General features: G+C 44.5%; 1 protein-coding gene across 3 annotated transcripts in view; it reads right to left on the bottom strand.

Moving 5' to 3' along the window:
- The window catches only part of LOC135055153 (poly(ADP-ribose) glycohydrolase-like), a 344,454-nt gene that overhangs the window by 305,075 nt on the left and 11,864 nt on the right, over positions 1 to 27,515 (bottom strand). For 2 of the 3 annotated variants that reach the window (XM_063958859.1, XM_063958861.1), the window contains 4 exons: positions 26,318 to 26,689; positions 8,481 to 8,640; positions 6,822 to 6,944; positions 6,647 to 6,730 (listed from right to left, as the gene is read on the bottom strand). In XM_063958859.1, the coding sequence (XP_063814929.1) occupies positions 6,647 to 6,730; positions 6,822 to 6,944; positions 8,481 to 8,640; positions 26,318 to 26,664 (714 nt within the window). In that variant the 5' untranslated portion in view covers positions 26,665 to 26,689. The remainder of the gene's footprint in view (positions 1 to 6,646; positions 6,731 to 6,821; positions 6,945 to 8,480; positions 8,641 to 26,317; positions 26,690 to 27,515) is intronic. The other variant, XM_063958860.1, reaches the window with a different exon arrangement.

The raw sequence follows: 27,515 nt of genomic DNA, 5'->3' as shown, positions 1-27,515 counted from the left end.
TGCCAAACATCACCTGCTGGTATCTACTGGCAGTTAGTGTGGCTCCTCTATTCGAATTTTGGACTGCGCTGCAACTGCCACTAGAGAGGAGACAACAACTTATCTCTATCTCCAGAAAACATAAATATCACAATTTCCTGATTTTTTTTTAGATAATTATGTTTATTAAATATTCCCCTGTATCGTAAAACTCCTTTCTTCTAACAGATTTACATTGTTTTGTATGGTATTTATTTACGCACCCATGGTATTTATTTACACACCCAGTTTATTCGCTATGATGGGATGAAATGACTTTGTTATGTTCACAATCCAGCCAAGCTCTTAAAGAAAGTTTATTACTTGCATTCATTTGTAACATAGAGCATTATATAACATTCCTATCACTAACGTTCCTCCACCACCACTTTTGTAAAGGTTCTTGGAGATGTTACAAGCTTGAAAATTAAACCAGTAAATTGGAAGTCTCATGTCCCAGAACCTGAGAAACTTCATATGCTGACTGCCACTGAGACATGAAAGTCCTGGAGATCTATGGATGTGAGAAAAGTCATGAGATATGGCCATGGTGACCGAATTCAGACTCCATGCAAAAATGTCTGCCACTGACAAACCTATCTAGCTTTATCAAATCCAGAGTAGTGCAATTAGCTGGTGAGGATTTTCTGACAAGGACTAGTCTAGAGAAAAATCTTTTACTTTCCTGATCAGAAGGAAGCAGGGAGATTGCTCGGGCAATTAAGGTCATTAGATGGTGGTGCAAAACTCTGCTGAGGATGATGGAGTCTTGTACTATTTCTCTAAGGATTGTGATGGAACTTGAATCAATTTCTTACAATATCTAAAAACCACTTATGTTTTACAGGTATGTGTCCATAGAGTATGTCTGTGTAATGTGCAATTTTGCACACTGCAGGTTTAAGAAGGAATGGACTCTGATAATAATCACTTTCAGGGTCTTTTGATTTGTCCTTTTATGGCCTATAACTTATTGCATCTTTAAATTGCTGATGAGATAAAGATGACTGCAAATACGTTATTCCAGATGACTTCCCTCAGCTGATTTTTGTAACATGCAGTCTAATCTTTCTCCAAATAGATGAGCCTAATCAAATGGGAGATTAATACATAAAAGAAAAAGGAGGGTCAGTATGTGGTGCACTTATGAACAGGAAATATCTCGATTTAAAAACTTGATTCTTTATTAGATCATTTTAAAATTGTAACAAACAGTGAAATATATGTTTTAAATGTGACATGTGAGAAAAATAAAATAAAAGGTGAGTTAAAAATCTGCTGTGTACCAGTTAGTATTAATTTTTAACTTATTTGTAGCAATCCAATTACATATCTTCTCACCCCTGGCCCCCAGAAAAAGTGGTGATTAAGTGGTGGTTACTGGTCCCAGTATTGTAATTATTAATTCACAATATTTTTTCCCCAACTTTGGGATATATTTCACTGTCTAGAGTGGCTTATTCAGTGGCGAAATAGAACTTCATTTGCAGTCCAATGCTGTATGGGGGTAATTCAGAGTTGATCGCAGCAGCAAATTTGTTAGCAGTTGGGCAAAACCATGTGCACTGCAGGGGGGGGGGGGATATAACATGTGCAGAGAGAGTTAGATTTGTGGGTTATTTTGTTTTTGTGCAGGGTAAATACTGGCTGCTTTAATTTTACACTGCAGTTTAGATTTCAGTTTGAACACACCGCACCCAAATCTAACTCTCTCTGCACATGTTATTTCTGCCCCCCCCTGCAGTGCACATGGTTTTGCCCAAATGCTAACAAATTTGCTCCTGCGATCAACTCTGAATTAAGCCCAATGTGCACTGTAGTGACTTCCAGGTCTCCCGCTTATCAGCACTGACTGGGCAGCGCAGGTACTGTAGCCTCCAATTCTCTCCCTCTGCGTTGTCCAGCCCAGGTCAGCCTGCCATTCCCACCCCTGCCCTGGCGCTATTGGTTCCCGATCCTCCGCTCCGCCCACACACTGCCCCTCCTCCAAGAGCACGGAAGCAGTGCTTTCAGCTCACTGTGACCGTGGCTGCCGCTGCCTTGCTTCCACCGGTGCGGTGCCACTCCGTCAGAAGTCAGAGAACAGCGCTCATGCAGAGCAGAGAGAGCGCCTCTCCAGCCCAGGCGCCTACCTACCTTGCATCCCTTTGCTGAGCGGGTAGCGCCGGCTCTGATTATACATATATTACATTATACTGTACAGGACTACAGTATGTTTTGTACAGTGCATTTCTGTTATTAATTTGGTATATTATCATGCATGCACTTGCAGTAATTACTAAATATATTTATCAAGGGGCCCAGATCATGCACTTTCTAATGGTTAGGCAAGGCAATGTGGTAGGCCACTTCTCTTTGGAGACTAGACACACACACCCATAAAACTAGGCCCCTACCACAGCATTCCCCGGTGGGCCCTTCATGCACCAGCCCGACACTGCTAGGGGGTATTATCTCCAGTGTCTACAGTAGAAAAATAGCTGCGAAGTATCATGTCCAATGGTAAATGACAACAGAAATAACCACTTTACTGATATCCCAGCATTTGGCTGAATAAAACATTTTTGGGACGGATATATTCTAATTACTATTAGTAAATATGAAGTAAAACTAGGAGATATTGGAGACACACAATTATGAACACTTTTCTATAGTGCCCATACATGTATAAAGCAACTACTGGGGTTTTATAGAGGCACAGCATTTGCAGCCATTTGTCTCTATGTCTGGACCAGACAGACTTGTGTGAATTTGTATCCAATGCTTATGATTAAATGGTTACACGCAACTATGCTCGACTGCAACAAATGTAACCATTATGAGGGAAGTTTTTCTCTGATGTTTATTGAAACACAATAATCTCAAGCTTCATTAATTAATATCTCCTCTGTGAGAAGAATATACAGCGTTGGACTGCAAATGAAGTTCTGTCTTGCCACTGAATAAGCCACTCTAGACAGTGAAATATATACCAAATTTGGGAACAAATATTGTGTATTAATAATTACAATACTGGGACCAGTAACTACCATTTAATCACCTCCCTTACGGTTACCACTTTTTCTGGGTGCCAGGGGTGAGAAGATATGTAATTGGATTGCTACAAATAACAAGTTAAAAATGAATATGAACTGGTCCACAGCAGATTTTTTATTCACCTTTAATTTTCTTTCGCTGTTTGTTACAATTTTAAAATGATCTAATACAGAATAGAGTTTTTAAATCGAGATATTTCCTGTTGATAAGTGCCCCACATACGGACCCTCCTTTTTCTTCTATGTATATATCTGCATTTAATGGGTCCGGGGCAGCACCCCCTTCTCATACCCACCTTTGAACCACATCAATACTAGATGAAATGGATAATAGAGGCCAAAGTATTTGATATAACAAATTAATCCTAAACTTTTTTCTGTACTTGTCAAATGGGAGATTAGCAATGTTATTTTTCAATAGGGGAGGAGGGGGGTGTATTTTCTAAGAGTCCATTTTAATTTTCTGGTGATTTTGAGTTGGTTTTCAGCCAATTTTGAAAATCGTGCATTCTTTAAAAGCAAAACTGACTGAAAATCAACTCAAAATTGATTGAAAACAGACTTTAGACTTCTATACAAATCTTTTATTGAAAACCGACTCAAAATGTACCCAAAATCACTAAAATTAAGGTCTATTCATCTTTTAAAATGTGTTATTGGCTGAAACCTCATTATGTTGCCGATAAAAGTAGAGCTGGTGGACGATATGGCAATATTTTTGCAAATGAGCAACAATCGGCAGGGGTGTATTAACCTATGGCCAGGCCTGTAGGATTTCAAGTATTTCGGGCCTCCTCTGGCACTTCAATCCTTCACCCTATACAGCTGACAATTGGGAAGCAGAGCTTATACCATCATTTAGATAGAGTTAAGGGGCCCCATACACTAGAGCGATAATGCCCGATTTCGGGCATTCAGCCCAATATACTGGATGAAATAAGGCATTTTATAGGTGTTTCCGATCCGCGTTCCCATGAGCATCGAATCGGATCCTCCAGATTGAATGCGCTGCACATTCAATCAGGTCCGACCTGGGGGCATGGCTAAGATCGCCCAGGATCGGCCAAGATACATCGTATGCAAAAGGACAGCATACGATGTATCTTGGGCGATACCGCCCTCCGGGAGGCTGCCGGGGTGATCGCCTGCATTCACCCGCGACATGTGGTCGCATAAGTGTATGGGGCTCTTTAGATTTGGGTGGAGTGTGTTCAAACTGAAATCTATAATGCAGTGTAGAAATAAAGCAGACAGTATTTACCCTGCACAGAAACAACATAACCCACCCAAATCTAACTCTCTCTGCACATGTTATATCTGCCCCACCTGCAGTGCACATGGTTTTGCCCATTAGTATGTTTTTTTTTTGTTTGCTAACAAACCTGAATAACCTCCATAGTCTGGTGATTTATTTTCTAACAGCGCAATCATTCTTCCTTTTCTCTTTTGAAATAGCACTAGTGCACTATTGGTCCTCAGGGACAGATGTATTAACCTGGAGACGGCATAAGTAAGTGATAAACCAGTGATATATGCAAGGTGATAAAAGCACCAGCCAATTGGCTCCAATATGTAAATTAACAGTTAGGATCCGATTGGCTGGTGTCTTTATCACCCTGCACATATCACTGGTTTATCACTTCCTTATGCCTTTTCCAGGTTAATACATCTGCCCCAAAGTCTCCTAACCTCCCCCATTGTCTCAAAACAAGCTGACTACGAGAGTGCCTTGTTACAGCGCAGAGTGCAAAGTGCCTTTAATCATTGGAGTGCTAGGGTACAGGTAACAGTGCCACAGCAAAAAAAAAAAAAAATTATGGGCCCCTAGTCCTTGTGGGGCCTTCTAGGCTTCAAACTAGTCAGTCTTATGGATAACATGTCCCTGATTATCTGTAAATTGTGCATGCATATGATTAGCGCTGTGCATGTGCCAAAGTCTAACAGCGATACCACTCACAGACTTTACCCTTCACGTAGAGTGATTGACAAGTCAGGCATCATTTGTAAGTGTTGACACAGGAGTGGTGTCAAAAATGTGAGCCTGTTGCAGCCATGTTTGGGGCTTGTCGTTGGCTGCGCCTGTGAATCTATATTCAAACAGCGTGGTTCTGGCATCTCTATTCAGGCTACCATGCTGCTTGACTGTTGATTTACTTGAGCTGATGATTATCAAAGGATCTGCGTGTTCTCTGCAAATATATAAACAGTTGCTGTGCCTACTATCGGACTTGTATGTAATCCAGAATTAGAGGAGAACCACAGCAGATTCTTGCATGTGGTATTATTTGTCCAATAGTAAATTGAATTTTGGTACATTTTTGATCATTTTTATGTCTATTTACAGTGGATTTTGAATGGAATTGACAAAAACTGATATTAGTTTAATAAAATATACCAAAAATCGCCTTTTTAGTAAATATGGAATTTTGTCCTTGAAACATCTTGTTGATTGATTTTAGATCGATTATTAATCAATCAAAAATCGATCTTTAATAAACTTACCCCCAATCTTTAATAAACGTTAATAAACTTACCCCAGAGTGTCTCCTGACCAGGGTCAAAGCAGAGGGCTCTTCTAGCCACTCAGATCACGCCATAGACCACACAGGAATTCTATTGCCCCCTTAGTCTGAGAACTGCATGTTTGACAAAAAACTCATTCACATTTAGCAGTCTTCACCTTATATTGCTGTACTTTGTTCTCCTTTTTCCCCCTCAACTAGCTCTATAAGCATACTGAAGAAGGCATACTGACTCCCATAATATCGGTCTGTCCACTTGTGAGATACATTTTCACAGGAGTGCTAGTCTACATACTACTCTAATATGATAGCCTATGTATTGATGTATAATTGTGTATGGATGCTGCTGTGGACACACTGTATTGCCATGTAATAACAATAACACAGGTATTATAACTATCTCAGTAATAATGCTCAATACAAAGCACCCCTAACTTTTTGGCTGTTTGGGGTTGAACTCCGTCCCATTCTGCATCTGCATCTATGTCTCCAGGCTTTTATTCCATTGGGTGCTTTCTTATGACACGGCGTGCAGAACATCTGCATCTACAGCCAGGCATGCACTACTTATGTAGCGTACTGGCATTCTCCCGGTTGCCAGACCAGTCCTTGGCTTGCCTCCACAGGTGGGGAATCACAAGGACCCAAGAGCAGGGAAGTGTCTACTCTACGGAAAACAAACAATACTGCCTGACATACCTACTCTACAAGACAGAACACTGGAAGATAATTAGCTGCATCATATATAGCCTGGGTTGTTTTTATTACTGGTACGGCTACTACGGAAAGAAAGAGTAGATTCATTTTTAACAAAAAAAAAAAAATTATAGAAAAAGCTGGTTTGCACTTAAATTAGATGGTTATCATGCATGGTTCATATTTTGCTATATATTACAATAATTTATATTACTGGTGGTCCACATCCACAACATTGATATAATCAATAAATAAAAACAACAAATAAAAACAATGGCCATAAACATGAGCATTTGGTGAACAAATATCATAAAACTTACAAGATTCAAATCATTGGAAGGATGGAAAAGTACAATGTTACAATCGAACGCTCACCTTTACATCATGTGGGTTTCTGATCCTGCTACTGAGCGAGGACTCAATAAGGTTCCACCGACTAGCAGTGATCTGTCCTCCATTCTGTATGGAATTTAAACGTACAGTTTTAAAAACACACAGTATTTACAGTATATATTAAGCTCTAAGGTGACGATGATCATAAATTTCTCACCTGGTCATTCACTGGATACAAGTTGTGTTGTGAACAGGGCATTTTAACATACGAGTTGTCCCATTTGTCAATTAATGAATTTGGGTAGGGTTTAGGCACCACCTTCTCATGTATATTGGGATACTGCAACAGATTCACAAAATATGAAGGGAAATAGTTATTTTTTGTTAATACTATAAATCATACATGCAGTACAGTTATACCTGTGCCTCTATAAATGTCACTTGCAATGTTTTAGGGATTATTTTTATTTTGATGCTTCCTGTTGCTAGTACTGTACTATTATAAGCACAATGGGGTAAATGTACTAAGATGGGAGTTCTATTTAAGATGGGATGTTGCCCATAGTAACCAATCAGATTCCAGATATTATCTTCTAGAAGGTGCTAGATAAATGAGAAGTAGAATCTGATTGGTTGCTATGGCCAACATTACATCTAAAATACTTCAATTATTCATACTTACAATTAAAGTGGACATAGACAACTAAATGGGATGGAATAGGAATGGTTTTAAGATAATTATAAGGAGGCGTTTAAAAGAAGTTCTTTTTGCAAAGTTATAATTAAACTGCAATTTTTTCACACAAGAAAAATACAGCATAGCCTGTTTCACTTTTAGGCCAGTATCCAATTAGATGCCGTAATTTACTGCAGCTAATGGATCGGCCTGGGCCTATCCAATCAGCCCGATATGTAGCACTTATCAGGGATTATGCTTCGGGTGACTCAGGCACCCGCAGCATTCTCCGCGAAAAGCAACTGCCAGAGACCCATTGTTTCTTGTTTAATGCATGGATCTGGGAACAGATCCCGAATCCACGGGCGGTGACAGGGGGGGGGGGTCAAAGTGGACACCTGCACCAGACCCCAAGGATACACCACTTTGTGCCTGTCAGGTATGTGAGCTGTCTTGTCTAAATAGGGCAGCGAGCTGTAGGCGGTGTAAGCGCAGCCTCAGTTTGATAGGAGCCTCTCGCACACAGTGACTGTGTGGTGCGATTGTGTGTCCACTCTTCTGGGTCCTGCTCCATTGCATGCAGTTACAGGACATGACCGCAGGTCCGCTGGCCAGGATTCCCGTGCCCTGTGCCGACCTCTTCTGGTGAGGTGTGAGGGGCACATGGTACCTGCTGTGTGGTGTCTGGATACTGGGGAGTGCAGCGCAGCTTAGTCTCTCCCCGTGGTAAGAGTGAATTGGATACGGCCTCAAAACTTGACTTGCACCAACTACACACAAATGCATTAGGGTCCTTTTCATCAGAAGTCAATTAAACATTACAGTATGTTTTAGACTGCAGGAGGAAACTGGATTACCCAGAGGAAACGCACACAAACACAGGGAGAACAAACAAGCCCCACACAGATAGTATACTATCTAAAACTGAATGTGTGGTCCCAGTACTCAGAGGCAGCATTACTAACCTCTTTGCAATTATGTCACATCTAGTGTGGCAGAGAAATAACTCATAGATACTGTAATCAGAAGTTGCATGTTATTAACTTTTGGAAGTTAATGTTACACATCTTTAGGTTGGAGTGATTGAATTAAGTTGGAAGTCACAGAGGCTATTATGGCCATGTTATGAAATATAAATAATCATTACCATTTTCCCTGCGAGACATTGATGGAGGCAGTACAACTGCTTGGACTCCTTACCTCTACAGTGACCGTGTGGTTGTCGGAAGGCCTCAGTGATGAATGTACCATGTTGCATGTTGGCATTCTCTTCATGTGCTCCAGTGGAGTGCCAAGCCATTTCCGACCTGATACAGAATGTTTGTCCGATTGGCTTTGATGATCTCTGTGCAGATTTTTACTGGTTTTGGGATATACGGGAGTTAGTGAACTGTACTTTACTATGTGAAGATAAACTCAAACTTTTAACACATGCTCAACTACCACGTAAGCATCAATATATTTAGAGCAAGAAAGTCACACACATAAACAAATACCACCAGTAAGATATAATAAGAAAGCAGTGGTCAATATAAGGCCCAGCAGCAATGACATCCCCATACAGTATTTACTAATTATAAAAGACTATTAGATTTGTGGCAGTTGTCAGCATTGTGCTATTTGCAAGACACTGATATTGCCCACAGACATTTTAAAAAAGATTAATCAAGTGATAACACACAGCACAACAGCAAAGAAGGGGAGAGGAGCAATGGATGCACAAAAAGATAGTGGCACAGAAATTGCTGTAACAGCGAGTTCTTGCAGAAGAAGCGAGAGAAGCCAGATTAGGAAATACTGTTTGTACATGGAATTTGTGGTTTTAGCTCGGTGGCTATGATTGACCAAATCAGTTGCTGGTCACTTAACTGCTTCAATAAAGTGATGTAAGTCTATAAGGGAACAATTCAATTGTGCCGTGCACACCCTGCTGGGCATCTTTATGAATAGGAGTCTATTGGAGCTGTTCAATTGTTTCTCTGATCAGACACCCATTAGCATTTAACGCACCTGAAAGCTCCCAGTTTAGTCAAGCAAAGCAGCTAAGCCCATCTAGAATTCTCATTTTTGCATCTTAAGTCCGGGTTTGGACGCCCAAACTACGGTCTTTTCACAATTTTTTTCTTGCAACTCCGGAGGCTGCAAGAAAAACTGTGTCTGCTGTGGCTAGTGGGCGTCTGATCAGGGCAATAATTGTATAGTTCCGATAGACAGCCATTCATATAGACGCCTTATATGAGACTATACTGTACCTGTACATCATTTCACAATTTAATAAAACACAAAACTGCTATAACAAAGCTGGGATTAATAATGCTGACCAAATGCAGATGTTTACTTAAACTGGTTTAATATATCGATGCTGTCTTTTACATTATTTTCTGTCAATTGTGGAACAAGTTATATATTTCATACAACTGTTTTAAGTATATCCCTCATCTCTATCTGGTATTACAGTTAGTATGGTTTTAAAGTATACCACAAAAGTGTAAGACTGGGAACTATTTATTTATTGCACTTTTTTCACTACATATTTTTTTTTTATTTTTGTGTGTTTACATTTGTGGGGTTTGGGCATGACCCTAATGGGCCGACCTCTTTTCAAGTCTACTGAGGTGCTCACCTTTTGGGGAGAGCTGAAGAATCCGTTCCCCAGAGAGAAGCTTCAGCCAGCCCTGGGGAGAAAGATGCAACCCCAAGCTTTGCAGTGGAGGAAAGCCTGAAGACTCTTGCTCCTAAGGGGCCTTTTGGCTTCAGGGGTCAGGGATTGAAGGGGTCCCTCTGAGTTTCATAAAGGGGACAACTAAAGATTCCATTTTACCCACAATGGTGCCTTTGGTTCCGATTTGGAGTAATATGGCCCTTCTCCTTATGAAGAGGGTGAGTCCCAAGCCCCCAGCACAATTTTGGATAAACATAACAAACCCAGGAAGAAAAAGACCAAATACATGTGGGCACACGCAATTAATGAGTAAATGAACTATGAACTGGTATATCAGGTCAGCTGGTTAGTAATGCATGCAAATGGAGAGGTCAGTTCACATGAATATGAGCTCTCCATCCATATAGAATTGCCAAAATAATGTCAAGTCAAGGCAGGTAGCTGGGGCTAATTAATGTCTGGTTGCAATGAGGGAAATCATGCAGTGTAGTGATGATTGGTATACTGCACATACTAAAAACCCATACTGTGCATGTGAGGTACGTGTCCCGTCTTTGCTTGTAAATCTGCAGTCTGCAGCCATTTGGGGACGGGGAGTGTCCCCTCCATTTTGTGGGAGTGTTGTGGCCAGGATATCCATCTTCTGACTTGATCCGATGGATCACACATGCATGCAGGGGGCGTCTACTTATACCAGACGCCTCCTGCTGCATTACCGTATGTAAACATTGCTGCTGCTTCCATACATGTAATGATCAGTGCCGTAACTAGGCATTTTAGCGCTGTGTGCAAGAAACGACATTGGCGCCCCCCCCATGCAAGATAGGGGCAGTGCGCACCGTAGGCGCGCAAAATATATATAGGGGCGTGGCTTCATGGGGAAGGGGCGTGGCCACAAAATAATAGCATTTACACTACGGTGCACAGTAGTCTCCATTATTCAAATTACGCTGCACAGTAGCGCCACTACACCAGGTAGAGCCCCTTTTATACATTACAGCAGACAGCATCCCCCTTTTTACACATTGCAGCAGACAGTCCCCCTTTTTACACATTGCGGCAGCCAGGACCCCTTTTTACACATTGCGGCAGCCAGGACCCCTTTTTACACATTGCGGCAGCCAGGCCCCCTTTTTACACATTGCGGCAGCCAGTCCCCCTTTTTACACATTGCGGCAGCCAGTCCCCCTATTTACACATTGCAGCAGCCAGGCCCCCTCTTTACACATTGCGGCAGCCAGTCCCCCTTTTTACACATTGCGGCAGCCAGTCCCCCTTTTTACATACTGCGGCAGCCAGTCCCCCTTTTTACACATTGCGGCAGCCAGTCCCCCTTTTTACACATTGCAGCAGCCAGGCCCCCTTTGCGGCAGCCAGTCCCCATTTTTACACATTGCGGCAGCCAGGCCCCCTTTTTACACATTGCGGCAGCCAGGACCCCTTTTTACACATTATGGCAGACGGTGTCCCCCAGAGAGAGAGAAAGAGAGAGAGAGATGGATATACTTACCTTCTCCCCGCTGACAGGCTCCTCGTGCTGGCATCTCCCTCTGTGCAGTGTGCAGGCATCGGACAAGGAGGAGGAGGGAGGGGGACTGGAGCCGCAGCAGCGCTATGTCATTGGTAGTAAGCGCCGCTGCAGCATCCCCTCTCCTTCCGTATTGGTTGCCTGGCGCTGCTGTGGATGCTGGGATGGAGGAACCGCATCCCAGCATCCACAGCAGCGCCGGGCAGCATATACGGAAGGAGAGGGGGATGCTGCAGCGGCGCTTACTACCAATGAAATAGCGCTGCTGCGGCTCCAGTCCCCCTCCCTCCTCCTCCTTCTCAGCTGCCTCCGGCGCTTCTCTCTCCTCCAGCGCGGCTGCGGCGCACGGCGCGGACTTCAGAGGCGGCATGTAATGAGTCAATTTGACTCATTACATGCCGCTGGCCGTGCGCCCTCAGGGCAACTGCGCTGTGTGCCAAGCCCACTTGGCACACACGTAGTTACGGCCCTCGTAATGATTATTATTCCAACCAGCTGGCTGCTAGAAACTATGTAACTGTTTAGTGTATGGCTATCTTAAGTCTCTTTCGGTGGAATGTACTAACGGAACAAAGCGATAAAAAGTCTCTTTTCGGGTTTTTACCGCATTCCCATATGTACTAAAGCCCCACTACCGGGTTTCCGATGCAGAGGGTACCCTATAAAAGCCAGTGGGCTTCTTTGTGAATTGGTGCTGTCAGAGGAATCCAATCAGATCCTTCCCAGCATACCCTGCAACCGCCACCTCACTGCACATGCACAGATGAAGTACCAGATCATAATCCTGGAATCCATGGACCAGTGGCTATCGCATGGGGCAGCTCTTATCGGGAGAGATGTCCTTTGCGGTTCTAATTGTATATGTTAGTACATATGCGATTAGTGGGGGTAATTCCAAGTTGATCGCAGCAGGACATTTTTTAGCAGTTGGGCAAAACCATGTGCACTGCAGGGTAGGCAGATATAACATGTGCAGAGAGAGTTAGATTTGGGTGTGGTGTGTTCAATCTGCAATCTAAATTGCAGTGTAAAAATAAAGCAGCCAGTATTTACCCTGCACAGAAACAAAATAACCCACCCAAATCTAACTCTCTCTGCAAATGTTATATCTGCCTCCCCTGCAGTGCACATGGTTTTGCCCAATTGCTAAGAAGAATCCTGCTGCGATCAACTCAGAATTACCCCCAGTGTTAGCGCAGTGTGTGGAGGGATGTACAGTAACATATTGCTAGATCCCGCCCTTTTCAAGAGAAACATTTAATATGGCTACTGTCTATTGAAGGTTATGTAATGACCATACAGTACATGGACAGGTTCATTGTTTATGCCAAAACTGCACATTATTTATAAGAGGTCTGAACAAGGAGTGTATTCAGTATGGACTAAGCATAATTCCAAGGCCTCCAGCCACACAACAAACTAAAGTGACATAATCTACCGACACTGGAAATCGTATGTCATTTATTTTGATTTAAATGTTTTTAGACATGTTAATTTTATTATAATTTATAGATGACATAAAACCCTTTTTCACTTGTTATTAAACACTGCTCTACTGTACCTGTTGTAAGGATAGCATCCAGGATTGAAGCTTATACCATACTATCAGGGCGTAACTACGTGTGTGCCAAGTGTGCTTGGCACACAGCGCAGTTGCCCCGAGGGCGCACGGCCAGCGGCATGTAATGAGTCAAATTGACTCATTACATGCCTCTGAAGTCTGCACCGCCGCCGCGCTGTGGAGGAGAGCTACAGCGCCGGGCAGCAGAGAAGGAGGAGGAGGGAGGGGGCTGGAGCCGCAGCAACGCTATTTCATTGGTAGTAAGCGCCGCTGCAGTAGCCCCCTCTCCTTCCGTATTGGCTGCCCGGCGCTGCTGTGGATGCTGGGATGCGGTTCCTCCATCCCAGCATCCACAGCAGCGCCGGGCAGCCAATACGGAAGGAGAGGGGGCTGCTGCAGCGGCGCTTACTACCAATGACATAGCGCTGCTGCGGCTCGTCCCCCTCCCTCCTCCTCCTCCTTCTCACCTGCCTGCACCGAGGGAGCTGCACGAGGAGCCTGTCAGCGGGGAGATGGTAAGTATCTCTCTCTCTCTCTCTCTCTCTCTCAGGGGGACACCGTCTGCCATAATGTGTAAAAAGGGGGCCTGGCTGCCGCAATGTGTAAAAAGGGGGCCTGGCTGCCGCAATGTGTAAAAATGGGGACTGGCTGCCGCAATGTGTAAAAATGGGGACTGGCTGCCGCAATGTGTAAAAATGGGGACTGGCTGCCGTAATGTGTAAAAAGGGGGACTGACTGCCGCAATGTGTAAAAAAGGGGACTGGCTGCCGCAATGTGTAAAAAATGGGGACTGGCTGCCGCAATGTGTAAAAATGGGGACTGGCTGCCGTAATGTGTAAAAAGGGGGACTGGCTGCCGCAATGTGTAAAAAGGGGGACTGGCTGCTGCAATGTGTAAAAAGGGGGACTGGCTGCCGTAATGTGTAAAAAGTGGGACTGGCTGCCGCAATGTGTATAAAGGGGGACACCTTCTGCCGTAATGTGTAAAAACGGGGACGCTGTCTGCTGTAATGTGTAAAAAGGGGACGCTGTCTGCCGTAATGTTAAAAAAGGGGACGCTGTCTGCTGTAATGTGTAAAAAAGGGGACGCTGTCTGCCGCAATGTGTAAAAAGGGGGACTGTCTGCTGTAATGTGTAAAAAGGGGGATGCTGTCTGCTGTAATGTATAAAAGGGGCTCTACCTGGTGTAGTAGCGCTACTGTGCAGCGTAATTTGAATAATGGAAACTACTGTGCACCGTAGTATGAATTGCTATTATTTTGTGGCCACGCCCCATTCCCATGAAGCAACGCCCCTATATTACATGGGGGGGGGCGCCAATCTCGTTTCTTGCACACAGCGCTAAAATGCCTAGTTACGGCACTGCATACTATATTTTGATTGGGAAAAATAAGATTTTACTTACCGATAAATCTATTTCTCATAGTCCGTAGTGGATGCTGGGGACTCCGTCAGGACCATGGGGAATAGCGGCTCCGCAGGAGACAGGGCACAAAAGCAAGCTTTTAGGATCACATGGTGTGTACTGGCTCCTCCCCCTATGACCCTCCTCCAAGCCTCAGTTAGGTACCGTGCCCGGACGAGCGTACACAATAAGGAAGGATCTTGAATCCCGGGTAAGACTCATACCAGCCACACCAATCACACCGTACAACTTGTGATTTGAACCCAGTTAACAGTATGATAACAATGAAGTAGCCTCTAAAAAAGATGGCTCACAACAATAATAACCCGATTTTTTTGTAACAATAACTATGTACAAGTAATGCAGACAATCCGCACTTGGGATGGGCGCCCAGCATCCACTACGGACTATGAGAAATAGATTTATCGGTAAGTAAAATCTTATTTTCTCTAACGTCCTAGTGGATGCTGGGGACTCCGTCAGGACCATGGGGATTATACCAAAGCTCCCAAACGGGCGGGAGAGTGCGGATGACTCTGCAGCACCGAATGAGAGAACTCCAGGTCCTCCTCAGCCAGGGTATCAAATTTGTAGAATTTAGCAAACGTGTTTGCCCCTGACCAAGTAGCTGCTCGGCAAAGTTGTAAAGCCGAGACCCCTCGGGCAGCCGCCCAAGATGAGCCCACCTTCCTTGTGGAATGGGCATTTACAGATTTTGGCTGTGGCAGGCCTGCCACAGAATGTGCAAGCTGAATTGTACTACAAATCCAACGAGCAATAGTCTGCTTAGAAGCAGGAGCACCCAGCTTTTTGGGTGCCTACAATATAAACAGCAAGTCAGACTTTCTGACTCCAGCCGTCCTGGAATTATATATATATATATATTTTCAGGGCCCTGACAACGTCTAGCAACTTGGAGTCCTCCAAGTCCCTAGTAGCCGCAGGCACCACAATAGGTTGTTTCAGGTGAAACGCTGACACCACCTTAGGAAGAAACTGGGGACGAGTCCGCAGTTCTGCCCTGTCCGAATGGAAAATCAAATATGGGCTTTTGTAAGACAAAGCCGCCAATTTTGACAATCGCCTGGCCGAGGCCAGGGCCAACAGCATGGTCACTTTCCATGTGAGATATTTCAAATCCACAGATTTGAGTGGTTCAAACCAATATGATTTGAGGAATCCCAACACTACGTTGAGATCCCACGGTGCCACTGGAGGCACACAAGGGCTGTATATGCAATACTCCCTTGACAAACGTCTGGACTTCAGGAACTGAAGCCAATTCTTTCTGGAAGAAAATCTATAGGGCCGAAACTTGAACCTTAATGGACCCCAATTTGAGGCTCATAGACACTCCTGTTTGCAGGAAGTGCAGAAATCGACCTAGTTGAAATTTTTTCGTGGGGCCCTCCTGGCCTCACCCACGCAACATATTTTTACCCCATGTGGTGATAACGTTGTGCGGTCACCTCCTTCCTGGCTTTGACCAGGGTAGGTATGACCTCTTCCGGAATGCCTTTTCCCTTAGGATCCGGCGTTCAAACCGCCATGCCGTCAAACGCAGTCGCGGTAAGTCTTGGAACAGACAAGGTCCCTGCTGGAGCAGGTCCTTTCTTAAAGGCCGATGCCACGGTTCCTCTTGGAACAGACATGGTACTTGCTGAAAGCAAATCCCTTCTTAGCTCCCGAGGCCATTAGTCCTCTGTGAGCATCTCTTGAAGTTCCGGTTACCAAGTCCCTCTTGGCCAATCCGGAGCCACGAGTTTAGTTCTTACTCCTCTATGTCTTATAATTCTCAATACCTTGGTTATGAGAAGCAGAGAAGGGAACACATACACCGACTGTTACACCCACGGTGTTACCAGGACGTCCACAGCTATCGCCTGAAGGTCTCGTGACCTGGCGCAATACCTGTCCCATTTTTTTGTTCGGGCGGGACGCCATCATGTCCACCTTTGGTCTTTCCCAACGGTTCACAATCATGCGGAAAACTTCCCGATGAAGTTCCCACTCTCCCGGGTGGAGGTCGTGCCTGCTGAGGAAGTCTGCTTCCCAGTCGTCCCCTCCCGGAATGAACACTGCTGACAGTGCTATCACATGATTTTCCGCCTAGCGAAAAATCCTTGCAGTTTTGCCACTGCCCTCCTGCTTCTTGTGCCGCCCTTTCTGTTTACGTGGGCGACTGCCGTGATGTTATCCCACTGGATCAATACCGGCTGACCTTGAAGCAGAGGTCTTGCTAAGCTTAGAGCATTATAAATTTGCTCTTAGCTCCAGTATATTTATGTGGAGAGAATTCTCCAGACTTGATCACACTCCTTGTGTGACTGCTCCCCAGCCTCTCAGGCTGGCCTCCGTGGTCACGAGCATCCAATTCTGAATGCCGAATCTGCGGCCCTCTAGAAGATGAGCACTCTGTAATCACCACAGGAGAGACACCCTTGTCCTTGGATATAGGGTTATCCACTGATGCATCTGAAGATGCGATCCGGACCATTTGTCCAGCAGATCCCACTGAAGAGTTCTTGCGTGAAATCTGCCGAATGGAAGCGCTTCGTAATAAGCCACCATTTTTACCAGGACTCTTGTGCAATGATGCACTGACACTTTTCCTGGTTTTAGGAGGATCCCGATTAGCTCGGATAACTCCCTGGCTTTCTCCTCTGGGAGAAACACCTTTTCCTGGACTGTGTCCAGAATCATCCCTAGGACCAGCAGACGTGTCGTCGGAACAACTGCGGTTTTGGAATATTTAGAATCCACCCGTGCTGTCGTAGAACTACTTGAGATAGTGCTACTCCGACCTCCAACTGTTCTCTGGACCTTGTTCTTATCAGGAGGTCGTCCATTTTCTTTGAAGACGAATCCTCCTTTCGGTCATTACCTTGGTAAGGACCCGGGGTGCCTTGGACAATCCAACGGCATCGTCTTGAAACTGATAGTGACAGTTCTGTACCACGAACCTGAGGTACCCTTGGTGAGAAAAGGCAAATTTTGGGACATGGAGGTAAGCATCCCTGATGTCCCGGGACACCATATAGTCCCCTTGTTCTTTGCTATCACTGCTCTGAGTGACTCCATCTGGATTTGAACCCTTGTAAGTGTTCAAATTTTTCAGATTTAGAATAGGTCTCACCTAGCCTTCAGTACCACCATATAGTGTGGAGTAATACCCCTTTCCTTGTTGTCGGAGGGGTAAATTTATTATCACCTGCTGGGAATACAGCTTGTGAATTGTTTTCAATACTGCCTCCCTGTCGGAGGGAGACATTGGTACAGCAGACTACAGGAACCTGCGAGGGGGGAAACCTCTCGACATTCCAATCTGTACCCCTTGGATACTACTTGTAGGATCCAGGGGTCCTGTACGGTCCCAGCGTCATGCTGAGAACTTGGTAGAAGCGGTGGAGGGCTTCTGTTCCTGGGAATGGGCTGCCTGCTGCAGTCTTCTTCCCTTTCCTCTATCCCTGGGCAGATATGACTCTTATAGGGACGAAAGGACTGAGGCTGAAAAGACGGTGTCTTTTTCTGCAGAGATGTGACTTAGGGTAAAAAACGGTGGATTTTCCAGCAGTTGCCCTGGCCACCAGGTCCCATGGACCGACCCCAAATAACTCCTCCCCTTTATACGGCAATACATCTTTGTGCCGTTTGGAATCTGCATCACCTGACCACTGTCGTGTCCATAAACATCTTCTTGCAGATATGGACATCGCATTTACTCTTGATGCCAGAGTGCAAATATCCCTCTGCGCATCTCGCATATATAGAAATGCATCCTTTAAATGCTCTATAGTCAATAAAATACTGTCCCTGTCAAAGGTATCAATATTTTTAGTCAGGGAATCCGACCAAGCCACCTCAGCTCTGCACATCCAGGCTGAGGCGATCGCTGGTCGCAGTATAACACCAGCATGTGTGTGTATACTTTTTAGGATATTTTTCAGCCTCCTATCAGCTGGCTCCTTAAGTACGGCCCTATCCGTAGATGGTACCGCCACTTGTTCTGATAAGCGTGTGAGCGCCTTATCCACCCTGAGGGGTGTTTCCCACCGCGCCTTAACTTCTGGCGGGAAAGGGTATACCGCCAATAATTTTCTATCGGGGGAAACCCACGCATCATCACACACTTCATTTAATTTATCTGATTCAGGAAAAACTACAGGTAGTTTTTTCACCTCACACATAATACCCTTTTTTGTGGTACTTGGAGTATCAGAAATATGTAACACCTCCTTCATTGCCCTTAACGTGTGGCCCTAAAAGAAAATACGTTTGTTTCTTCACCGTCGACACTGAAATCAGTGTCCGTGTCTGGGTCTGTGTCGACCGACTGAGGTAAATGGGCATTTTACAGCCCCTGACGGTGTTTGAGACGCCTGGACAGATACTAATTTGTTCGCCGGCCCTCTCATGTCGTCAACCGGCTTGCAGCGTGTTGACATTGTCACGTAATTTCCATAAATAAGCCATCCATTCCGGTGTCGACTCCCTAGAGAGTGACATCACCATTACAGGCAATTTGCTCCGCCTCCTCACCAATATTTTCCTCATACATGTCGACACACACGTACCGACATACAGCACACACATAGGGAATGCTCTGATAGAGGACAGGACCCACTAGCCCTTTGGGGAGACAGAGGGAGAGTTTGCCAGCACACACCAAAACGCTATAATTATCCAGGGACAACCTTTATATAAGTGTTCCTCCCTTATAGCATTTTAATATATATACATATCGCCAAATCAGTGCCCCCCCTCTCTGTTTTAACCCTGTTTCTGTAGTGCAGTGCAGGGGAGAGCCTGGGAGCCTTCCCACCAGCCTTTCTGTGAGGGAAAATGGCGCTGTGTGCTGAGGAGAATAGGCCCCGCCCCCTTTTCGGCGGGCTTCTTCTCCGGAGTTTTAGATATCTGGCAGGGGTTAAATACATCCATATAGCCTCAAGGGCTATATGTGATGTATTTTTCGCCATACAGGTATTATACATTGCTGCCCAGGGCGCCCCCCCCCAGCGCCCTGCACCCTCCGTGACCGCTGTGTGAAGTGTGCTGACAACAATGGCGCACAGCTGCAGTGCTGTGCGCTACCTGATGAAGACTGAGAGTCTTCTGCCGCCTGGTTCCGGACCTCTTCATCTTCAGCGTCTGCAAGGGGGGTCGGCGGCGCGGCTCCGGGACGAACCCCAGGGCGAGCCCTGTGTTCCGACTCCCTCTGGAGCTATGTCCAGTAGCCTAAGAATCCAATCCATCCTGCACGCAGGTGAGTTGAAAATCTCTCCCCTAAGTCCCTCGATGCAGTGAGCCTGTTGCCAGCAGGACTCACTGAAAATAAAGAACCTAAAAACTTTTTCTAAGTAACTCTTTAAGAGAGCCACCTAGATTGCACCCTTCTCGGCCGGGCACAAAAACCTAACTGAGGCTTGGAGGAGGGTCATAGGGGGAGGAGCCAGTACACACCATGTGATCCTAAAAGCTTGCTTTTGTGCCCTGTCTCCTGCGGAGCCGCTATTCCCCATGGTCCTGACGGAGTCCCCAGCATCCACTAGGACGTTAGAGAAATCTTAATATAGCAATTATCTCCACTTTATACAGCTGCCACTCACAATCAATTACCTTTAATATTGGTAATGGACCCTATTTAGCTTCAGTAACAGTAGCTACTACTGCTGATGATTGCATGCTGGGGACTGCCCAGCACAGGGCAAGGCCTTCCAGCATGCAAAGTCCTGCCCAGCGTTGTGATCTAATTGTGATTGCATCGCTGAACTGAAATTTGAGGATGCCCCCCTGCTTACGCTGCATGGCTGCGTATGCAGCTGCACTGCTGCCATCTTTTTCCTCGGAATGGCTCCATGTGACATCACGCAGCCGCCCTTAAAACTGTCCAGACATGCCTCAAGCGTCAAGGCCGGGCTACCGCAACGCCACGTTGATGCCCACCCGACGGCTGCAACCGCACTGTGAGGGTTTGCGCATGCGCTGTGCAGCTGCAGCGCATGCACAGACTGCCGCAAAATTTCTCCTTTGCAGTTTTCGGTAATCTGCGGGCCTTACTGATTAAGGCCCAGTATCTTTTTTGGTACTGACTTATCCACTTAGGCTCACCGAATTACGTAGTCCCTTTAATATGCATGTATCCCTTTGTTTTTAATTATTGCTTACAAGTATATCGCTTTGTGTTTTGGATCTGTATTTGTTTTTGCCTAAACCGCCCTTGCGGGTTTTGGTTTTGGTTCTTTATTTTTTACAAAAATCATAAAACCAGGTAAATCACAGAATTTGGGCCTGTTTTTGTTCCTACAGTATTTTTAACCTCAATAACATCCATTTCCATCATTTCCAGTCAATTTATATCACCTTAGAGCTCACAATATTGTTTTCATCCGTTTTAGGCCAAAGGCTGCAGTGAGCTGGCTGGTTACTAACCGACAAAGCAGCGGAACAACTTGACGCAGTTTGTACTATAGATAGAGCCACGCTCATCTGAGGCGGTGCCATTGCAGGTGTACACTCCCGGCATGACTAGGCGATCCGTCCGCCTAGTCACGCCGGGAGAGCACAGAGACGCTCCCATTCTGAGCGTCTCCATCCGAACACGCACCTAAACCTAGCCGCACCGAGCTGTATATTTAGACGCTCCTATTCATGTGAATGGGGTGAGTGTGTTTCCCAGACACGTGCATGCCCCATACGTGCTCGCAGGTCGCACCTAACAAGGCACGATCATGCTAAGATGTAGCCATGATGAGCGTGGCTACATCTGTATGAAACTTTGCCACACAGTACTGAAAAGTGGCGCAAGATGTAATTGTCATTGAGCCCTCCCTCCCACCCTTATTTTTGATATTAAAAAAAACATGCACAGTTTAATAAACCAAGCACTTCAGTGACACTTTTGTGGCTGACACTTTTGTGGCTGAAATGCTTGCTTTGTTTGGGCCACCACAAGACAATTTTTTGGAAGGACTACCTCCGATCACTAATTAGGTGGTTGATGTTAAATACATTTCATGAACTTGCCGCAAATGACGTAACATGGGAGAGGTGCCTAGATGGCTAACGCCCCAACCTCTACTAACTTTGGCCCACAAATGGAGCAGATGCCTTCACAAACATTGTCAGGATTTGGGTAAAAATAATTCCACACCCAAGAGGTGTCTATTTTAGTTTTATGCCCAGTCATCACAGTGGCTTTCTTTTTTTATCACAGGCAAGTACTGCAGCCACTGGTTGTTGACTTACATACACAAAATCATCAACATCCTCATCCTCAGTGTCAGATAGTAGTAGTACACACATAACCTCCTCATCCTGTTCCTCTTCCACACAAGCATCATCAATTTCTATTATGCCCTCATAACGATCTTTACATGTATTGCTCCCCACATGTGCTGATGGTGCAGAAATGGTGGAAGGAGGTAAAAGAGGCTTCTCTATGAGGACAGTGTGAGAAATGTCAGACTCACACATAACTAATGTGAACACCCCTAATCGTTCCACAGGAATGTGTGACAGGTCTGAACACAGAATGTGTGACAGGTCTGTTCTACTGCCTTAGTGGTTTTAATTTTTTTGATAGACTATGAGTGAAAAGTTCTTGCATCGTCATGACAGGCAGAAGAAGATGCCTCACTGACAGTTGCAGAACCATGGACTGAGTCTTTCCTTGCCACTTTGTTGATGAATAGCCTATTGCCAGTTTTATGTTTCTCTACAGCTAACTTTCCTTCTGACGTTTTTTTTCTTTACCACTGTAAAATGATATTGCTTCTTTGAGTTTATATACCTTGACTTAAACCCTCTATGCCCTTGGGCATCGGTCTTAGTAGATGACGTTGATAGACTTGTATGGTCACGACTGGTGGCAGCAGCTGCAGCACTAGTATGTGCTTCCTGCTCTCTTCTCAATTGTTCGTTCTCCATATCTATCAACAAACACGAACGAAGTGGGGTACAGCACACACCATTTCAAAAAATGTACCACCTACAGTGTCACACAATACATATATGAGTCAGAATATATATTATTCTGCAGTTTACTTCCACCTACAGTGTCACACAATAGATGTATGAGTCAGAAATAATAATATAACACTTTACTTTTACCAAGAGTGTCACACAATACGTGTATGAGTCAAATATTATATTAAAACACCGCAGTTTACTTCCACCTACAATATCCCATGATACGTGTATGAGTCAGAATATATATTACACTGCAGATCACTTCCATCTACAGTACCACACAATATGTGTATGATACACTGAGGACTGACCGGCAGTGTCACAGAAAAATAATAGTATAGTACACTGGGTTATAGCACAAAAATATATTTTATTTTTTTTCAATTATGTTTTTTGCTTTCATTTTTTTTACACTGAGGTGGCACTGGTGTCACACTGACAGACCACCCCTGGTTGGACAACACTAGCCCCTGGATGGAAACAGCATGGACAGAGCACACCTGGACAATGCAGCCCTAGCCCATTGAAGGATAACACTGCAGCACCCCTGAATTGACAACACTGCAGCACCCCTTAATGGACACAGCATGGGCAGAGCAACCCTGGACAAAGCAGCCCCAGACCCTTGATGGATAACAATGCAGCACCCTGGATGGACAACAATGCAGCACCCCTGGATGTACAACACTGCAACACCCCTTGATGGACACAGCACAGACACATTCTCTCACTACAAGCTCCACAATCGGAGTAAAATGGCACCGATCACTGTGGCCCTTATATAGAATCCAAAACCCATGAGAATCCGACAGCAGGAGGATGTGGTTTTCCCTTGTTTTGGGATCCGAGTCAGGCGAGAAAACCCAAGCTGGACTTAGAACCTGGCTCGGATAGTGAAGTTCGGGTGGGTACAGTTCTTGGAGATCCTGACCCTCTCATCTCTATTTTAATCAGATATTGCTTATCAAAGTGTTCCTTGATTAGCACACATCAGCTGACCAAACCTTTAGGCAGAGCAAATTAAATGTGATTGAATAACCAAAGTTATTGTTGTGTATAATAACAAAAAGGTTGAAAGCAAAAAATTTAAAAACCTGGATATTGTCCAAAATGTGGTTCAAATACCATGGTTGCATCATCTTTTTATTACCAACATGCACTAAACTCACCAGCCTTTAAACTTTTTCAGTGATCTTAAAAAGCTTCCATTCCAACAGAGGACAAACAAATGGACCCGAACAGCTGTAGCTTACACATTACTGAAGGAGCATTAGGACATGACAAGACTGTTCATGTTAGCTGAAACACTATAAGAAAATATAATATAGTTTGGGTAAAGTCATCTAGCATAAGGAATGCCCTAGTGTCTTTCACTGATGAGTCTGTGGAACCACTCCTTAAGGGGGGTACTCACGGAGCGATCGCTGCTTAAAATCTAAGCAATCTGACTAGATTGCTTAGATTTTAAACATGATCGCTCCGTGTGTACCCCCCACAGCGATAGCCCCGTGCATCGCTATCGCTGGTGCTAGATTGGCCTGCCAAGCAGGCCAATCTAGCAGGTCGCTCACTTCACCCGCTGGGTGAAATGAACGGCCCCTAAACTCCCCCTGCACGCTCAGCACACATCACGCTGTGCTGAGCGGTGGGAGAGATGTGTGCTGAGCGGCCCGTGATTAGGGGCCTATAGACATTGAGTCCTAATTAGACCACTGATAAAGATTCTTCTGGAATATATATGATGTAATGCAGTTTGTATGTTGATGTAAAAAAAACTTTGTACCTGATTGTCAGGGGTCTATTCATGAAGCAATGAAAAGAGTGGAGAAGTGGGCCTGTAGCAACCAGTCAGCTGCTCCGTACAATTGTATAGTATGCAAATTATAAAATTTACTTCAATTCTGATTAGTTGCCATGGGCAACCTCTCCACTGGCTCACTTCATACTTTTCACTGCTTCATGAATAGACCCCATGTATATTTGATAATATCTGTTAATATCAATAATGCACCTAGGTAACCATGTAGTAGTTTAAGGTTTGTAATAGAAAAACAGCACACACTTGTGAATTCACAAACATGAAATGATGTGAATGCATAAAGAACTATTAACCTAATATACTGTAGATTAATCTAGAGCTAGTTATTTAATTCTGGGAAAGCAAACAGCCCAAATTACATCTAACTGAGAAAAATGAAAACTGTCTCAGGGACTAGAAAAATGGGATGCAGAATAGTGAATGTCAAAGGTGGCAAGAGATGAGCCGATTGGGTACTCATCAGGCCAGATTTTCAATTTTGCAGTACAAAAATCATAATATACTGTAGTTGCCAGGATCCCCATTAGGTTATTTTAATGTGACAAAATTGGCCATGTCACACTCAGTGGGAGTAATGCAGAGTTGGGATGTAAAATTGGGGTGATTTATGTAAAAAAAACAAAAACTAAACAATAGTGCACATCTCAAAATGCATCAGCATAATATACACAAAGTTTATGTCACTAACGATTATGGTCATATTTTTATCTGTTTTGCTTGCGAAATGCGAATATTCAATTAGGCAACATTACAACTTCAAAAACCTCTCTACGGGTGGGATCTATTAAAATACATCGCCTCACCTCACCGCCTACCACAGCGATGCTAACTGCATATGTACTAACATATGCGATTAACATCGAAATGCGGTGACAGAGACCCCCGCGATACCTGTGAGAAGGATTGCAGGGGTCCCTATAGGTTCCGTCACCTCCCGGTGTGCTGTGATTCCCTCGGGCTCCTCCTCCTCCCACCTGCAGCCGGAAGCAGAAAAGGCCGTGCAGTGGGTGAAAAGGAGCTGGGGGATGTTTAGTGGCACCTGGACACAGGTGAGGGGGGGTGGGCGGGTGCGGCATTGGGCGGCGGGTGCAGCGCCCGACAGCGGCGGGTGCAAAAGAAGTCCATAGGCTCTGTAGGGTATCACCATCTTTTGATGGCGATTCCTTGGTGGTGAAAACCCGGCGGCCTGGTCTTAGTACATACAGAGGGGTCCGTGTTTATCTTGACCTTTAATAGGATTAACTGAGACTGGGCAGTCAGACTTAATCCCCTGCTGTATTGTTCTCTGTATTGTATTGCAGCTGAGAACAATAGATGAAGGGTTTATGCTAATAAATCATGTTGTGCCTAGGCGCAGCAAACTAGCCAAGATAACCGTGTATGAAAATGTGGTAAAACGCCCGAAAACAGGGGGTTTACCACATTTTCCCTTTAGTACATACCGCCCTCACACAGCAGAAACAACTCTCCACCTTATGAACAAAAAATAAATAAAATAAGGTGCAGGCAGACTTCAGTATCAGAATTGCGCAAGTCTGCATAAGAGAAAGTGTGTGCCTGCATTATCCTGGCATGTACTGGTTGATTTTACACAAGACACAGGGGTCTATTTACTAAGCCCTGGATGGAGATAAAGTGGACGGAGATAAAGTACCAGCCAACTGGCTTTCAAAAATGACAGTTATGTCATTTTTGAAAGCCAGTCTGTGACATGGCAGTAAGATGCTGATTGACTGGTACTTTATCTCCACCCACTTTATCTCCATCCAAGGCTTAGTAAATAGACCCCACAGTATGAAGACTGCCATAGAGCTCCCTCTGCAGAAGCCCCATTGTGTACTAGGCTTTAAGGATGATGTAAGATAAACAGCTATAGAAACAAAGGCAATCTAATAACAACAGCATTTCAGTATTACATACTGTATCCCAAAATATATTTTCAAATGTTTTTGTCAACTGAAGCTACACTGCTTTGTGCTGTAAATGGATAATAAATCCTCATGATGCATGTTACTGTGCACATAAAAGTATTATTTAAGAAGATCACTAACACACACAAGCAGACATATTAGGAAGCATGCATGACAATCTTTACCTCGTGTATTCTGTCCTATTTCCAGACATGTTAGAGAATCCCTGGCTTGCTGTTCTTTTTCCTGCTGCACCAGCTTCTCTATACAAATGGTGACCAGACGGTTCTCCACCCTTCTTCCTGTAGCTCTCTTTTTGTTCTTCTTTCAACTCACAATCAGGCTTTTTTTCTAGATACATAATTAGGAAATATGTCTCAGCTTCCATGGGTGACTCAGGTTCTTTTCCCCTTTCTCCAGGTCCATGTTGATATGCTGATGTTTCTCTTTCTTGAATGGTTGTTTTTATCTCTCCAACTCCTTTATCTGAAAGCGGACCTGGGCTCTGTTTTGGGCTTCCAGAATTATTCATTGCAAGGTAGTGTCGGTGATATCTGCTATTATAAATCAAGCATTAGCCATATTAGTTGACTACTTTAGTCTATTAAAACAATAAAGAATAACTTTGCTAGCTGCCAAAATAATGTTCAGTGTACCAGACCAGACCCACTCCCCTATAACAAGTCTTCCTCCCCATAGAATGGACACCAACTTTAGACAGACTGAAATTAAGTCTCCAAAATAAATGGCAAGGAACTCACATAGCTGACATGATGCAAATATTTATATATTCATAAGGACTATTATGTGTTTGAGATTACATAAATTGCATACTATGGGGTCTATTCATGAAGCAGTGAAAAGAGTGGAAAAGTTGCACATGGCAACCAATCAGCTGCTATGTATAATTTTATAGAATGCACTTGATACTGTATGTGTTACTTCAAAGCTGATGCACTTCTCCACCCTTTTCACTCCTTCATGAATATATCTAATTAAAATGAGTCTTACAATTAGGAAGTGAAGTTGTTCAATATTTGACTAGGTTCCGAGTTCTGTACGGTAAATCAAATGACCTAGGGGGTCATTCCGAGTTGATCACTCGCTAGCTATTTTTTGCAGCGATGCGAACAGAAAGTCACTGCCTATAGGGGAGTGTATGTTTTCTTTGCAAGTGTGCGAACGCATGTTCAGCCGAGCAGTACAAAAAAGTTTTGTGCAGTTTCTGAGTAGCTCAGAACTTACTCAGCCACTACGATCACTTCAGCCTGTTCTGGCCCGGAATTGACGTCAGACACCCGCCCTGCAAACGCTTGGACACTCCTGCATTTTTCCAAACACTTCCAGAAAACGGTCAGTTGACACCCACAAACGCCGTCTTCC

The sequence above is a fragment of the Pseudophryne corroboree genome, chromosome 3 (genome assembly GCF_028390025.1).
Source record: "Pseudophryne corroboree isolate aPseCor3 chromosome 3, aPseCor3.hap2, whole genome shotgun sequence".
Taxonomy (NCBI): Eukaryota; Metazoa; Chordata; class Amphibia; order Anura; family Myobatrachidae; genus Pseudophryne; species Pseudophryne corroboree.
This window is presented reverse-complemented; position numbering and strand designations above follow the sequence as displayed.